The sequence below is a fragment of the Mastomys coucha genome, unplaced genomic scaffold (genome assembly GCF_008632895.1).
Source record: "Mastomys coucha isolate ucsf_1 unplaced genomic scaffold, UCSF_Mcou_1 pScaffold13, whole genome shotgun sequence".
Taxonomy (NCBI): Eukaryota; Metazoa; Chordata; class Mammalia; order Rodentia; family Muridae; genus Mastomys; species Mastomys coucha.
Genome location: NW_022196895.1, coordinates 70,197,474 through 70,212,749, shown reverse-complemented (window position 1 = coordinate 70,212,749; position 15,276 = coordinate 70,197,474). Strand labels below are relative to the sequence as shown.

The window sequence follows — 15,276 nt, the reverse complement described above, 5'->3', positions numbered from 1 at the left end:
CGGCAGAATTTTCTTCCTTAAATATTTTCTCTAAAGCATTTTTATCAGAATCAGCCAACAAAATGTCATCCATGTTTCTAATGGTTGTTGCACAAAATATTGACATTAAGTTCAACTATTTAGCATTACCTGTGGAAACATCTTGCAATGGTAACTTTCTATGGGACTTCTGTTGTTCAGAGTAATTACTGACAAAGTAAACCCATCCTGCTCAATCAAGGGTATTGTGAAAAAGCAGTCTTTCAACTCAGTTATTGTTATAGGCCATGATCTTGATAACAAAGTAGATAAAGGAATTCCAAGCTGTAAAGAGCTCATGGGTTGAATTACTCTATTAACTGCTCTTAAATCTGTTATCATTCTCTGTTGTCTGCCCACCCCCCAACCCCCTCAGCTCCACAGCAGAGCTGACAGCCTGAGCCTGGAGGCAGCCACCTGCTGGGGCTAAATAATGGCCCACTACACTGTAGTTGCCTTTGAAGAAGAGAGGCTGGAAATTACACCTAGCTGCTGACAGGCCTACTTGCCTGAGGACTCGCTGACTTGCAAACGCGGCCTACCTGCTTGAGAACTTTGAGTTTCCAGAGTTTAGCATCTCTTGTCTGCTGCCGTGTTTACATTATGCATTTGTCTTTTGCCTGGAGATTTTCGGTTTCAGTCCTTGCCTGCCTATAAATGTTCAAAATATCCCCAAGTAAATAGATGCCTTGATAAACCTACTTGGCGTCCGTTCTCTTTGTCCCCCGACCATTTCATTTTTCAGGTCCATATCTAACTTCCAGCTAAAGCGAACCCAGACTGGAGTGGAGCTGCGGGACAGTTCCATTCAGATGGTGCACGCACTGGGTCAGTACCAATTCAGCCTAGCCCCGTACCCTTGTTACACGGACTTATAAAAACATGGCCAGTGCTAGCATCAATTACCTATTGTGTAGAATGGCATACGTCCTTTTCTTCTTTTCCTTTTTTATTTAGGCAGAGCTCTGCGAGACAGCGTGTTCTCTATCTATTTCCCCTGTGTCTGAGCCCCACGCCCGGGCGCCATCTGAGTGGAACCGGCCCACAGCTCAACAATACTGCACTCTCCAGACCCAGCCAAGAAAACAGAGGAAACCTGCATAAGCCTCTGGCTTCCTTCCCACACCAGTAACACAACAACTTTGTAACTCTGTGATTCCTTTACAGAGGTGGAGAAAACTCTGCTTAAGCTCTAAGCTAACTCTACCTCTCCTCCCCCCACGGCCCACAAACCTCCTGGCTCTGCCTTGAGTTGGGAATTTCAGACATTCTCAGTCAATGTTCACCCCCCCATGGGCTAAACTACTTTATTGGTGCCCCTATCAAGCTACAGATTTTAAAGAAGCTCAGACAGGAGGACAGCATCCATGCCCCTTGGATTAAAGTTTCTCCTCCAAAGCTTTCACAGTCATTACAAAAGAGAAATGAAAAATCTGGCAGCTCAGAAGTTGGGGTACATCTGAGGCCAACTGAAACACACTGGGTCTAAAGCAGCCACCTCTTCTAGACAGGCGATGCACACACACACACACACACACACACACACCGACCCCGAGTGCTCTGGGTCTGGGGGGCTGCAGACTGCATGAGGCTCAAAGCTCGATTCTGAATGTGTAAGTCTAAATACGTGCACAAAGTAAAAACCAGGCTTATATAGTATACAGAAAACAGAGCGAATGACAAAAGTCATGTAGGCAGGTGAGGGCCACATCAAGGTTAGTAAGATCAGACAGCAAGACAGAAGTCATGTAGGCAAGTGACAGTAACATCAAGGTCGGTAAGATCAGGCATCCAGGTGTGAAGCAGAAGATCAGTGATGCCCTTCCCGATGGGGCTATCTTGACAGTCCCAAGCTAAGTCTCTGGGTCTGTTGGAAGCAAGCACCAGGAAGTCCCAATCTAGTAGCTCCTGAGAATGCCCTTAATTGAGGGTAGCCCTTCAATTACTCTCTGGTATGTAAAACAATTCTGTCTTCTGTGGGACTGTTCTGAGAATTTAACTATGTTTACAGTAGAAATAGTGCCTGACCTCTGTTGCTAACTCTGAGGACACCCTATCTGATAAGGCAGTTTCCTTATGAGAAATTCCAAGCTAACAATAAGTAATAAATTAGGATATATTGGAATGCTGTGCTGGCCAGGGAAAAACGTGTAATCTTAAGTTTTAGCTATTTACGAATCATTACTTGGGGTACTTTTATGCCTGAATAAGAAGACATGTTGACAATTGGAAAGACTAATCTGGAACATGTCTGAGTTAGGAGATGCCAATGACTGACTGAATACCTAGGAGGTACAAACTCCCTTTGAAGTCATAATGCCTCTGGTCCATGATCAGGCTTTTAATCCTGATACTGCAGACTTTACTGGAGTAGACGAGTGGGCATGGCACACAAGGAAAGGCCACACATCTAAAAGGGTCATCCTGACCTAGGAACGACTCATATTTTCTTAGTCCATCCTGTTATTGTGACCAGGTTATCCTGTTATTGTGAGCTGGTCATAGCTGTTGTTATGTCTATTTTCAACTGCTAAGAACATTTTGTGGTCTTTTTTTCAGAGCCCAAGGTGGCGGTGGGGGGCTGTGTCATTCTGAGGACAAGTAACTCAAAATGGAGTTTTGAAGAGCAAAATGGAGTTTATCGTGCTATTTCGATCTCTTCACATTTATATGCTGATTTCTGTACCCAGAGATCTGGTTGCAGTCCAGACCTTGGTATGACTCAGTATTTTGTAAAGCATTATTCCCTACCTACTGAATGGCCTATAGCTGCGTGGAAGACTTCCATGCCCTGAGAGGGAGAGTCTCAGGGGAAAGGACAGGAGTTGCCATCATCACACAGACGAAGGAGGCCAGAGCAAGATTAAGATGGCAAGTAATGGGCCATGTGGCTGGGTGTTGGGAGCAGCCTTGTTTTAACATTAACTGCTCTGTCAGCCATAAGTGCTTAGTCTTGGCCTCCGTGAGAAAGTACTAACCCAGTTGAAAATTAACAGCTGCCTCAGTGGGAAAGTACCAGCACAGATAAGAACTAATAGCTATTTTTTTTTGTTTGTTTGTTTGTCGAGACAGGGTTTCTCTGTTCTGGAACTCACTCTGTAGACCAGGCTGGCCTCGAACTCAGAAATCCGCCTGCCTCTGCCTCCCAAGTGCTGGGATTAAAGGCGTGCGCCACCACCGCCCGGTGAACTAATAGCTATTAATCTTGCTGTTAGGTACCTAGCAACCCACTTTGTTATGAGAACCTGCTCTAGATTTTGTGGTTAGGTATCTAGCAATCCATTTTGCTATGAGATCAAACATCTATGAGTCTTGCAGACAGGTGCTTAACTACCAGCCCAGTTGGGAACAAAATAGCTATGGATCATATAGACAGGTACCTAGCAACCTGTTCTATTCTGTTTCCCCCTGCTGAACTTTTCACCTAGCCAATTTCCTGGTCCTGAGAGCACCTGCATTCCCCGAAGACAAAATGATCTTACTCCCTCCCCTCACCTCCTATCCTGCTTCAATGAGTATATATATAACTGTGGTGAGAAAAATTAAAATTTGTCAGCCTCATCAGACTTCCTGACTTGCTGTTTGTTCTTTGCATCTCTTGCCCCCCATTCTCTTCCAGGTGACCCCCTCCTCCCGGTTCCCTTTTGATCACCCCATGGGCTGGGGCAGCTGGGAAGTAGCTTCAGGCCAGCATTGTTGGTTTAGTGAGGGAGACCGACCCGCAGTCTGTCTCTCTGTGGGTGTTCACGAACTGGGATAATTGAGTACCTGTGGAAACAAGCGGGTGAGGGAGGAGACAAAGAAACCACACCAAGAAGATTTATCAAGGTGCGTCTTTACTAGAGAAAGATGGGTTTATATGGCACAGGCAGAATCGAAACCAAAACGATTTTTGGTTTTTAGCATAGACGTGTTAAAAAGGAAAACAGCATCCCAGTCTGAATACACAATACCCTTCAAACATAGTTCTGGCAGGAACAGCTGAGTTTCATTAGTTTCAGTTCCTTTGATGTTCAAGCTGCAAAGTCCCCATTTGATCTCAGGGGCCGCCGCTGGTGATTCACGCCACAGGAAGGTGGTCTAAGCTCTGGGCCTGTCACAGCTTTCTTTCGCTTCTGGAATCGGCAACGGGGCAGAGTGGCAGAATACCACAGGTTAGAATAGCTCAGAATCTGCCCAGCTATAGTGCTAGAAGTTATTAATAAATATATGGGTTTCCATGTGGTTATTCAGAGCAATGGCAGGCATAAAAATGTCCTAAACTTTTACAGTTCCTGAGAAGGCTAGGTAGGCTGATGCCTTGACAGGCTTCAGAGGCCTAAATCTCTGTGTCCAAGAAGTGGGCAATTCCAGGCAAATCCAGGCCTCAAAAGCTGCCCCACCACCTAGCTTGAACAACAAACAGGTCAGCAGCAATTTCCAGACTTCCTCAGCTACTTCTTCAGCAACAGTTTCCAGACTTCTCCAGCAAGTTTCCAGCCCCTAAACCCCGGTAACGGAATGTTTGTAGAGATAGACCCAACATATTAATATATAGGTCACCTATCCCAGGATTCCCTAATGTACTTTAAATCAGGCCTGCAAGCTCACTTGGTTTTCTCTCTATCTTGATAACAGGAGACCCCAGCATGCTGAACTTCTGCAGAGTAAAACACTCTGTGTTTACATACTATTTGAGGATGGGGTATCATTCTTTGATGAATCATGGACTCTTGCATTCCCTTTGTACAACATTGCTTGATTAGCTTCTTACTGATTCTGTCCCATTGTATGACAGTTGTCTACTATCCCCACCTGTCCAATTTCACCTGGAAACAGTACATACGATGCTGTGTTGCATAACAAACTTGTGTAAGTCATCACAAGACGTCATACAGACTTCTTGATCCCAACTTCCTGTCGTCTTTTTCAGCCCTCCTATCTATCTCTGAACTTCTGACAGCTCGCTGTTTGTGGTCCCTTTTCCTGTGGGGTCAAAAAAAAAAAAAAAACTGGGTACAACATCAACTGAATCAGTGGTTCAACCTGTGTGGAGAGCTGTTTTCAGCTGCACCCCAAGAGCGAGTGGTCTCATAAACAAGCCCTCATTTGGCTAAGCTTGCTGCTTCCACATCTGGTGACCTATCTGCTTTTACCACGTGGCCCATTGGGATTGGCTAAGCTTGGGAGTACTTAACGGCCGAGGGTGGGCTGGAAGGCGGGGTTTAGATAGCAGGAAGGTGGGGCTTAAGTGGCTCCCCAGAGGCAGGAAGGCGGGGCTTAAGTAAGGGCTCCAGAGAGGCAGGAGAGGCAGAAGTATCAGTAGAAGCAGGAGGAGAAGCACTGTAAAAAAAAGGTTCCTGAATAAACTGCTAAAAGGAAGAGCTCGATTTGTGTCTTTCTTGCTGGTCGGGGCACCTATCCCAGGATTCCCTAATGTACTTTAAATCAGGCCTGCAAGCTCACTTGGGCAGACGCGACAAACCTGTTGATTTGTTGTGCTGGGAAAAAGAAGGCTAAGAACACAGTAAAAGTATTTATTAGGCAGATCGAGGTGGGTCTATGGGAGTTCCTGGCAAGCCTGGTCTACAGAGCTAGTTCCAGACACCCAGAGAGACAGAGAAATCCTGCCTCAAAACAAAACAAAGCAAAAGTATCAGACAAAAACTGTTACAAAAGCTTTTTATTTTGTACTTTGTTTTTATTTTGAGACAAGGTCTCATTATGTAGCCCTGGCTGGCCAGAAACTCCCAATGTAGACTAGGCTGTCCTAGAATTCACAGAAAGCCACTTTCTTTTACCTTCTGAGTGCTGGGATTACTCATGAAGCACACTATAAGGGCTTTTCTGCCCGAAGGGCACCTTGGCAGTAGGGAGGTGTAACACAAAGTCATAGCATGCGGCAAACCTCACATCACACCAGAGATTTTGGGGGAGAAAAACAGAATGGCATAGGCCTTTGACAGGAGCAGAGACAGCAGAGGGCTGGGAGGAGGGGAAGGCTTTTTATAGTGTTTTCAGAACATGCACACAGAGCTAGTAGAAAAGTACATAAGAACCTGCGTATTGCCGTCCATGAACTTTGGCCATGAACGCCGAGTCATGGGGGTGGGGATTTCCAAGTCTAGAAGCTTGAAGTCAGGCCAGGAGCAGGGCGTTCTATTCTTGGTCCTTTTGCCTACAAACACCCTACCTGTTTTATTCATTACTAGTGTATGTGGAATTGAAATAGACCAACTTAGAAATGTGCAGACAGCCATACTGATTAAGCCAATTGAAAGCATGTGAGTCCTTCATTCACTGGTGATGATGCCTCCATGTCTCTTGGTACCAAAACTCAGGGGTTCAGACTGCAAGGCTATAAGGATCTCGTGGCCCAGGAGGTAAAGCTGCCCTGCTGAGCCCTGGCTCAGAGCCATGGCCCCAGGCAGCCATGGAAACCAAGCCATAGAGTGTGTGCACTTGAATGTGATAAGGTGGGAGTAAGGGAGGGAATGTGTAAACGCCTTAGTTATGGTTGGCTGAAATTAGCTCCAATCTGGCCACCACAACTCACTCAATTCTGGAGTCCAACAGAGACGCCGTTGCACTGAGAGACGAATCCACAAGGATGCCCACTGCCAAAGGAGACAAGCTTGTATCGTGCAGGTCCAGCTCCAGTGGAACCCAAAAAGCAGCAGGAGCTATTGTGGCTTACCTGACTTGCTGCCAAATGCAGGCTAAGGCTATGACATCAGCCCAACCGGAGGTTAGCATGCATTTGTGCACCAATGTGATCACATTTAGCCATTTACTTGTTTATTGCTGTTTATGAATAAATAAGGTGTTATAATTGAAACCTCTGAGTCCAGGGTTCCTTTCTCGACTCTATCATTAACCCCGATTCACAGCTCGGCAAAGACAAAAACTACACTCCACTCAAGTCTCGGGAGTATGCGCACCCAAGGAATCACGAGAGACCATTTTGATGTAAACACATGAGGCAGTTTAATTTTCGGAGCTCTGGTTCGACTCATGTCTCACACAGGAGACAGCAGAATCGACCACGAGGCTCAGGGGTTAGGGGTTTATATAGGAAAAAGGTCTGGGGGAACAAAGGAATCAGTGTGGCTATACATGATTGGCTAGTTCAAATATCAACTATATTACGTGCAGAACAGAGTGGAAAATTCCTAAGGTTGGTGTTAATCTGAGTCAACAGAGAATCTGACCTTAAACCATATCTAAGAGGACCAGATGGCCCACTACTCAGTGTCTGCCCAGACATGTCCTTGCATGCTTTCTCTTCTATATCTTTTTGGCCTGTTAGTAACAGCTTGCTTTTGCCCAGGCTTATTTGGACATATTCGACCTTGGTCCACTGTGTTTTTCTGAAACCTACAATTTTCTCATTAGCCAGCACAAGTTTTAAATTTAACTCTTTCAATATCTCACAGCAAAGTTAGACGAGAGTCAGAATAGCTTTGAAATGTTTGTTTCTGGAAGAACATAGTAATTGTTTCAGATATAACATGACAGTTACGTTTCACTTATACATTTTCCAGTTATTTCCATTTACATTACATTTGCGTAAACATTGATTATTCTTGTTAGCATATCTGGACCATTGTCAAGGTCATGAAAATCTCAAGTGTGTTGCAGCACACGTGACTATTTCCAGGAGAGGGTTGGTGCTAGAGCAGGGACCTGTCAATGTAAACACAAATGGACTCAGGGAATGATGGCATTTCATCAATCACACCAGCCTGACTGCTGGGTGTGTTTGGATAGAGGAAAGCTTTTAGGTGTCTGTGACCTCCTTCCATCTTGGATTCCAGGGATCAAACAGGTGACCAGGCTTGAGGAACTATCATACTTAATCCTTTAAATTTTTTCTTTATTTTTTTTTCCAAATAGAAATTTTAATAAATGATGATCACTGTAGGCAGATGTAGAAGCATAATGGCTGACAGCTCTCAGTCAAAACTTCTTGTTTAACTTTATAAAGTTTTTTCCACCAGGATCCTATAGCCCCTGAGTATGTAGATGAAGTATTTTCCAACATCCCTACCCTGGCCAATGGTACACAGCCACAAAAACCCCATTCTCCCTCCCCACACAAAAACAAACAAGTTCTCTGAAGCTGTTTTGGGTGTTTATTTCCTGTGAACTCTTTGCCAACTGGGATCCTACAGTGAACCCATCTGCACCTGGCTAAGCTTCCCTCTCTCTAGTCCAGCTCCACAGACAGAAATACAATCAGTCATCATCATATTCCGAGGAAGAGAAAGGGGTGGGGAGAGATGACAGACTCACACACACACGGTGGACAACGGTATTTTCTCTTGTAGATTTCTGAATATGTGGGTGGTCTTAGCACAAGCCTATAGCCAAGCTCTTGCTGTCTCAGGTAGGAGACCGGAAAGAAGTGGGGATCAGAACTGTGATCCACTCCCACCCAATATTTCCTTTACTGTAAACTCACTTTCCCAGGTAAGAAATTTGGGCACTTGGTAGTCTGTCAGCTGAAGAGTCACAGACACCTGTCAGTGTCTCTGAGAGGAGAAGAACTACAGGGATTGTGGCCTGAGTAGAAGTCTCGTCTGGATTCTAGCCCTTCATTTCTAAAAAGAGAAACTAAAAAAACAAGACCATCCAATTCTGGTCTGTCCTGGCTGGCTTTCTTACCCCTTGACACAGCTTAGAATCCTCTGAGAGAAGAAACCTATACCCAGAGACTGCCTAGACCAGATTGGCCTGTGGCCATGTCTGTGGAGGATTGTCTTGATGATTAGTTGATGCAGGAGGGCCCAGCCCACTGTGGGCAGCACTTTCCTAGGCTGTAGAAGAAGCTAAGGTGAATCATAAGTTTGTGATTGAGCCAGAAAGTGCTCCAGCAACATGTCCCTTGAAGGTCTCTTTCTCAGGGACCTGCCTGCCTTGAGCCTCATTTCCCACAGTGATGGATGTGGTCTGGAAGTATAAGACAAACACATCCTTTCCCAGGTTACTTTTGGTCAGTGGTTTATGACAACAGGGGAGCCAGAACATGGCCCAGATTATAAACAAACCTGTTTTCTTTACTAATCCCTGTCTCCATGGTTTTGGTAAAGCAGCAAACAACAGTTGTGCACCCTGTAACACCACACAAACTCTACAGCAACCCACTGCAACCAGAAGCTGAAATAAACCTTTATTCTTTTCAAGTTAACAATGTTAGGTAGTTCCTATAGCAATGTAGCATTAACTAGTATCCAAAGATCAAATTTACTTGAAGAAAGGAAACTATGTCTAGTAAAGTATACAAACTCAGAGGATAAGAGTTTATCCATTAGTCAAAAGGTGTAGTTAAAAATATTGAAAGGCCCAGAAAACATGCACTGATTTGTATAAAACTATAGAGGAGGTGTGTCAGGGTAACCCCTGCGCATGGGGTGAACGGCCTGGGACAGAGCTTGATGCTCGGACAGGATTTTCTGTATTTTGTCCATGGAGGCTTGGTTTGCTGCCAGCCCCGCTTCAAATTCCTGGCGTTCCTCTTCCTTCTGTGCTTCTCGAGCCTGCTGCTGATGGGCAATCTGCATCTGAAGGTGGTTCCTGTACTCCTCAGCCAGAGCGCAGCGCCTAATGTTTTAAAGATAACAAAGTGTAACGTTAAAAGTTCCCGTTTGGATTGATTTATACCATTATCATGAAATATAATGTGTATACTTAATGTCTCCATTAATATGGTCACATAAATATCCACTCTGAGACCGAGAACTGGGACTGTTAGGTCCCCTGACAGTTCTGATTTTTAATATTTTAAGAAACTCCAATGCTGGAGAGATGGCTCAGAAGTTGAGAGCACTGACTGCTCTCCCAGAGGACCCAAGTTCAGTTCCTAGCACCCAAGTTATAGGTCACAACCATCTGTAGCTCCAGTTCCAAGGATTCCAATACCCTCTTCTGGCTTCAGGTCGCCAGGCACACGTGTGATAGTGGCAAAACATGGACACATATACAATAAAGATAAATGCTTGTTTATTTAAGATTTATTTATTACGTATTTATTATAAGTACACTGTAGCTGTCTTCAGACACACCAGAAGAGGGCGTCAGATGTCATTATGGGTGGTTGTGAGTCACCATGTGGTTGCTGGGATTTGAACTCAGGACCTTCGGAAGAGCAATCGGTGCTCTTACCCGCTGAGCCATCTCTCTAGCCCCAAATACTTGTTTTAATAAATAAAAAAGGCAACTCCAGTTAGTTGTTCCATAGTGATACTGATGGAATGGCTGTGTCACCACCTTAAACCCTCATCGGAACAATAAGCACAGACAGCTCTCTACCACACTCCCAACAGTCCCATTCGCAGCTCTGTAGCAGAACACCGGCTGGGGCCTTCTCCTTGCTCTCTGACCCCCATCTCTAATGGATCCTGTAGCCTTTCTTCTCCAGCCTCCCTTCTTCCCACTTATCCCATAATCCCAGCCCCACCCACAAGCAGCTATTCCCAGGGAGCATGTGGGCCACACCAGCCAGGGAAGCAGGTAGGCAAAGTGCAGATCTTCACCTCCCCCAGTCTCATCCCCAGCTCTGTGGAAGCACACCCGTTGCACCCCCACTCCTCTGCCTCTGTCTCCACTGGACCACACAGATATCAGCATCTCAAATAACAATCTTCCCAAACCCAGATACCTAGATGCCAGCATAAACACACAAGAGCCAAGAAACTATGTCCCTGACAGAACTCAAGAAACTACTACAGTAGGCCTGGAGAAATGCAAGATGGCTGAAACCCAAGACATACATTCATACATTGCCTGTATGAATATGATGGAGCTCCTTAAGGAGGAAATGAATAAATCCCTTAAAGAAATCCCTGAAAACACAGACAAACATCAGAAGGAAATGAACAAAACAGTTCAAGACCTCAAAGTGAAAATAGAATTAATAAAGAAATCCAAACTGAAGGAAATCTGGAAACGAAAACCCTAAGAACAGGGCTGGAGAGATGGCTCAGTGGTTAAGAGCACTGACTGTTCTTCCAAAGGTTCAAATCCCAGCAACCACATGGTGGCTCACAACCATCTGTAATGAGATCTGATACCCTCTTCTTGTGTCTAAAACAAAAACAAATGTGGCATTTACATTGATTAAAGGAATAAGTCTACACAACCCATGGACACTTGCATTTTTATAAACAAGCCAGGAATGCACATTGGAATAAAGGCCAGTGTGAGTGTGTTGGAGGCCAGCTATGGTTTCTCATCCTCTCCAACAGGTGAGGTTCTCAGGATCCTAGTCCTGCCAGAAGTGAGTGTGGGTGGAGGGATGGGTTGACAGAAGCCTCCCAGGAGGATTTCAGTGTTACAGCTCTTTTAGACAGCGCTCAATGACAGCTCTCTTAGCTGATTTTCAATGAAACAGCATGTGCAGATACACTTCATTCAGGGTGAACAAAGGCTATATATGAACCTTGGAGAGTGAGAAGGAGTTCTTCTTAGGGTAAAGTTTCTGGAGTTTACAGTTCTGTGAATGCCTCATTCATATGGAGAGACATTCTAGGAATCTTGCTGGGCAGATTCTTATAGGAAAAGAGGAAGTTGAGCTTGTAGGTTTGCCACAGACTGTGACATTTCTGAGGTAGAAGACTGAGGATTGGGATCCCCAGATCAGGCAGGAAAAGGGAAGCCCTACTAAGAAAATGGAGTCCCCCATTTTGTGCTGAGCTCAGAGCAGCTATCTAGACATAGTAAACTACAAACCTAAGTAGTGAGGTACAATAGGCCAGCATCTTCAACAAATGGTGCTGGTCAAACTGGATGTCTGTATGTAGAATCCAAATAGATCCATAGTTACCACTCTGCATAAAACTCAACTCCAAATGGATCAAAGACCTCAATGTAGGGAGTGGTTCTGTTGCTAAAGTCTTGTTCACCAATTGGTTCTTGATCTGGCTTGGGACAATTGCTACATGGACAGGGTAGGGTCCCTTGGAGGCAGTCAGGGGAAAGCAAGGGAAGAGGACAGAGTTCGCCATGAGTTGGAGGGCAAGCTTTTCCAGGAGGGAGATAGTAGCGCAACGCTACTGTGCCAGAAGGCAAATTGAAATTGAAAATCTGTGTGTCTGTGTCTTTTATCCGAGGATTTAAGGGAAGCTGAGAGGGGGCTGGTACCTCGGGCACTTCTTGGAGCTAAAGGTTGGTAGAATGGAAAACTATATGCAACACCTCAACATAAAACCAGATACAATGAACCAGATAGAAGAGAAAGTGAAGAATAGCTTTCAACTCATTGGCATAGGAAAAGACTTCCGGAACAGAACATTGTTAGCACAAGCACTAAGATCAACAATTTTTTGTTTGTTTGTTTTTGTTTTTGTTTTTTGAAGACAGGGTTTCTCTGTGTAGCCCTGGCTGTCCTGGAACTCACTCTGTAGACCAGGCTGGCCTCGAACTCAGAAATCTGCCTGCCTCAAGATCAACAATTAATAAATATTGCCAAGTCCTGCATGGCTGTGAAAGGAATGGTGTAGCACAATTCTCACCCCTGGAGTAGAGATGACAGGGTGTGGGCCTCCATGAGTGTTCAGGTAATAATGTACATATTTTTATGTTCCTCCTTCAGGAATGTTCTCCCTGTTAAGGTTAATGACTCCATGATAATTAAAAACAGCATGAGCCTGGAAGGTGAGAATGTATTCCTTAACAAAATGTTAAACTTTGTGACCTTCAGAACAGCCATTAAGGCTGTGGGAAAGGACTCTGAAAACATGAGTACAAGAATATATACTTTCTCAACTATGCAAAATATAAAAATGCAATATGAATTTTATGATGGGCTTCATGGTCCTAAAAGAATAGAGAGAGATACACGAATGAGCCAGCTTGTCAGACATTTATTAAGGAAGAAATAAAGAAATTTGGGGAATAGTGATTACAGGGCAAGGTCCCACCCAGCTAAATTTATTGTTTATACTTACACAGGCATGTAGATTTCTGAGTTTGAGGTCAGCCTGGTACAGAGTGAGTTTAGGCTCAGGCATGATGAGAATGGTGATCTCAGAGCCAGATCCCACCCAGCTAGCTTATTGTCTGTGCTTACAAAGGAAGGCAGATCTTCATTTGCTATGTTTAAAAAAAAATGAATTTTCTGCCTTTTCAAAGAATCAGGAACTAAGGACATAAAATGTTGAATTAATGTGATAATCAAAAGGGAACCTGGGTAATGACTGAATGGCATGCAAATAAAAGACTAGCTTTTGGTGTACAAGAGCTGACAAATCTAGATGTCTGTCTAGAGAGCCATCTTGAGCAGAATACAGAGAAGTCAACTTGTACTTATAATTGATTTTAAGTTGTTCTTTTCATTGTTCCCAAACACCCCTTCCTCGGGAACCCTTCTCCAAGCCGAGGCTGATCCTTGGCAAAATAAGCACTTAATAAAACTGAAAAACTTCTATAATGGCAAATGATACTATACACATTGGCAGCCTATAGAATGGGAAAAGATTTTTATGCACTACACAGTCAATATCCAAAGAGGGTTAATATCCAAAATATATAAAGAACTAAAAAACTAGATAGCAAGAAAACAACCTAATTTAAATTTAAAAAGTGGGGTACAAATCTAAACATAATTCTCAAAAGATAAAACTCAATTGGCTGAGAAACACTTGAAGAAATATTCAGTATCTTTTGCCATCAGGAAAATACTAACCAAAACTGCTGGGGACACCATACCATGACAAGAACTGCCCACAGCAGGCCGGGGTGAAGACATCTCAGATGCCCTCAGCAACTCCTTGTAAAAAAGGATGGCATCTGGGACCCTGAGAAGCAGGAGACACATCCCTCCAGGGGACCTGCCATCTGAAATAAGGGACTGCGTGCAGTAGGCAGGGATGGAGACATCTCAGTAGCCTGCAGCTCTTTGTAAAAGAAAGATTGTTTCCATCTCTCCTAAACTTAGCTCTGGACAAAGGCTGTATGGATTTCATTTGTACAACTACTTTTCAGTTGGCCTTGGAATGCATAATTATTCTATTTTATCTGACTTTCCTACTCCCTTCTCCTCTGCTCTGGTGAATTCTGTGAAACTAGAGGTTCCTTGATGTAATGATTCTTAAACAATTAAAAATTTAGGCATAGGGGCACAGCACAGCACAGCACAGTCCTGATGGCCCAGGTGCATGTTGTGTGCTCTCATCTTGGAAACAATGTAATGAATACACAATGGTAGTTACAGGTTAGTGTTTGGCTTGCAAAGAAAGTTTGAAGAAGTGATGTTTAGAAATATTAGAAAATGAAACAGAGCCACATACTGCTAGAGTCATACAGGGTCCATTACCAGAAAGTGAAGGAATTTACTAGAATTATGAAAAAGCATTAGTATACGAGCCACAATCATGGAATAAGGGAACATAAACATGGGATACTTTAATTCAGAAAGGGAAAAAAACTATTGAAGTTATAAAATGAGTTTTGTACAACATTTGAGAGTAGTTCCTGGTCTCCTTTGGATATGTATGGGTAAGAAAGTATAGAATACATAAAATATATTAGTAAAATTAAGTCAAAATGCTGGGACTCTTAGGAAAGTCGTTGTGTACAATGTACAGAAGCAGAAAGCTAGCAGAACTGCTGAATTAAGGGTTAACGTGATTCTTTCTGGGCACTGCCTGGCAGCTTTGCAAATTCATTTATCATTAGAGCTTCACAGGAAGATGCAAGTAGCTGACCTTGGGGCGCTGAGCTCTGAAGTCAAAAGTTAAAGTTTAAATAATGATAAATTTGCAATTTGTAATTATTTTGTCCACGGGCCTGGGAATAGGGGAAGCTTGAAACTTTGAGGAACAATTCTAATTCTTGATTCTTTGTGGGATGTGGTTATTCTTTTGAATTTGATTTGGCAATGATTATGCAATGCCTTTTTTTTCTACTTGCTTTTGGAATAACAATAAAAGACTGGGGCAAGAGAAAGTTGAGAGAGCAAGTATGGAGAGTGAGGTACACATGGGGGGTGTGTAAGGTGAATGTAAAGTGAGTGAAGAAAGAATGTGAGGAGAGTGTGTGGAGAATGTGAGGAGAGAGAATATGAGGTGTGTGTGGAGAGAGAGTATGGTGTGAGAGTGAGTGAGAGAGTGTGTGGTGTGTGTGTGTGTGTGTGTGTGTGTGTGTGTGTGTGTGTAAGAAGAAAAAGAACACTGAGTGCATGAGTGTGAGAAAAGGAAAGGAGCAAATGAGAGAACTAGAGAGCACAACCCTCAGCCCAAAGAGAGAGTGAATGTACATATAGCTTCAAGCTATGGGGGG

General features: G+C 43.8%; 1 protein-coding gene across 7 annotated transcripts in view; it reads right to left on the bottom strand.

Moving 5' to 3' along the window:
* Window positions 1-9,148: 9,148 nt before the first annotated feature.
* LOC116087347 (cilia- and flagella-associated protein 53) overlaps window positions 9,149-15,276 on the bottom strand; it is an 89,858-nt gene continuing 83,730 nt past the window's right edge. For all 7 annotated transcript variants that reach the window (XM_031366027.1, XM_031366030.1, XM_031366028.1 and 4 more), the window contains one exon: window positions 9,149-9,600. In XM_031366027.1, coding sequence (XP_031221887.1) covers window positions 9,372-9,600 — 229 coding nt within the window. In that variant the 3' untranslated portion in view covers window positions 9,149-9,371. The remainder of the gene's footprint in view (window positions 9,601-15,276) is intronic.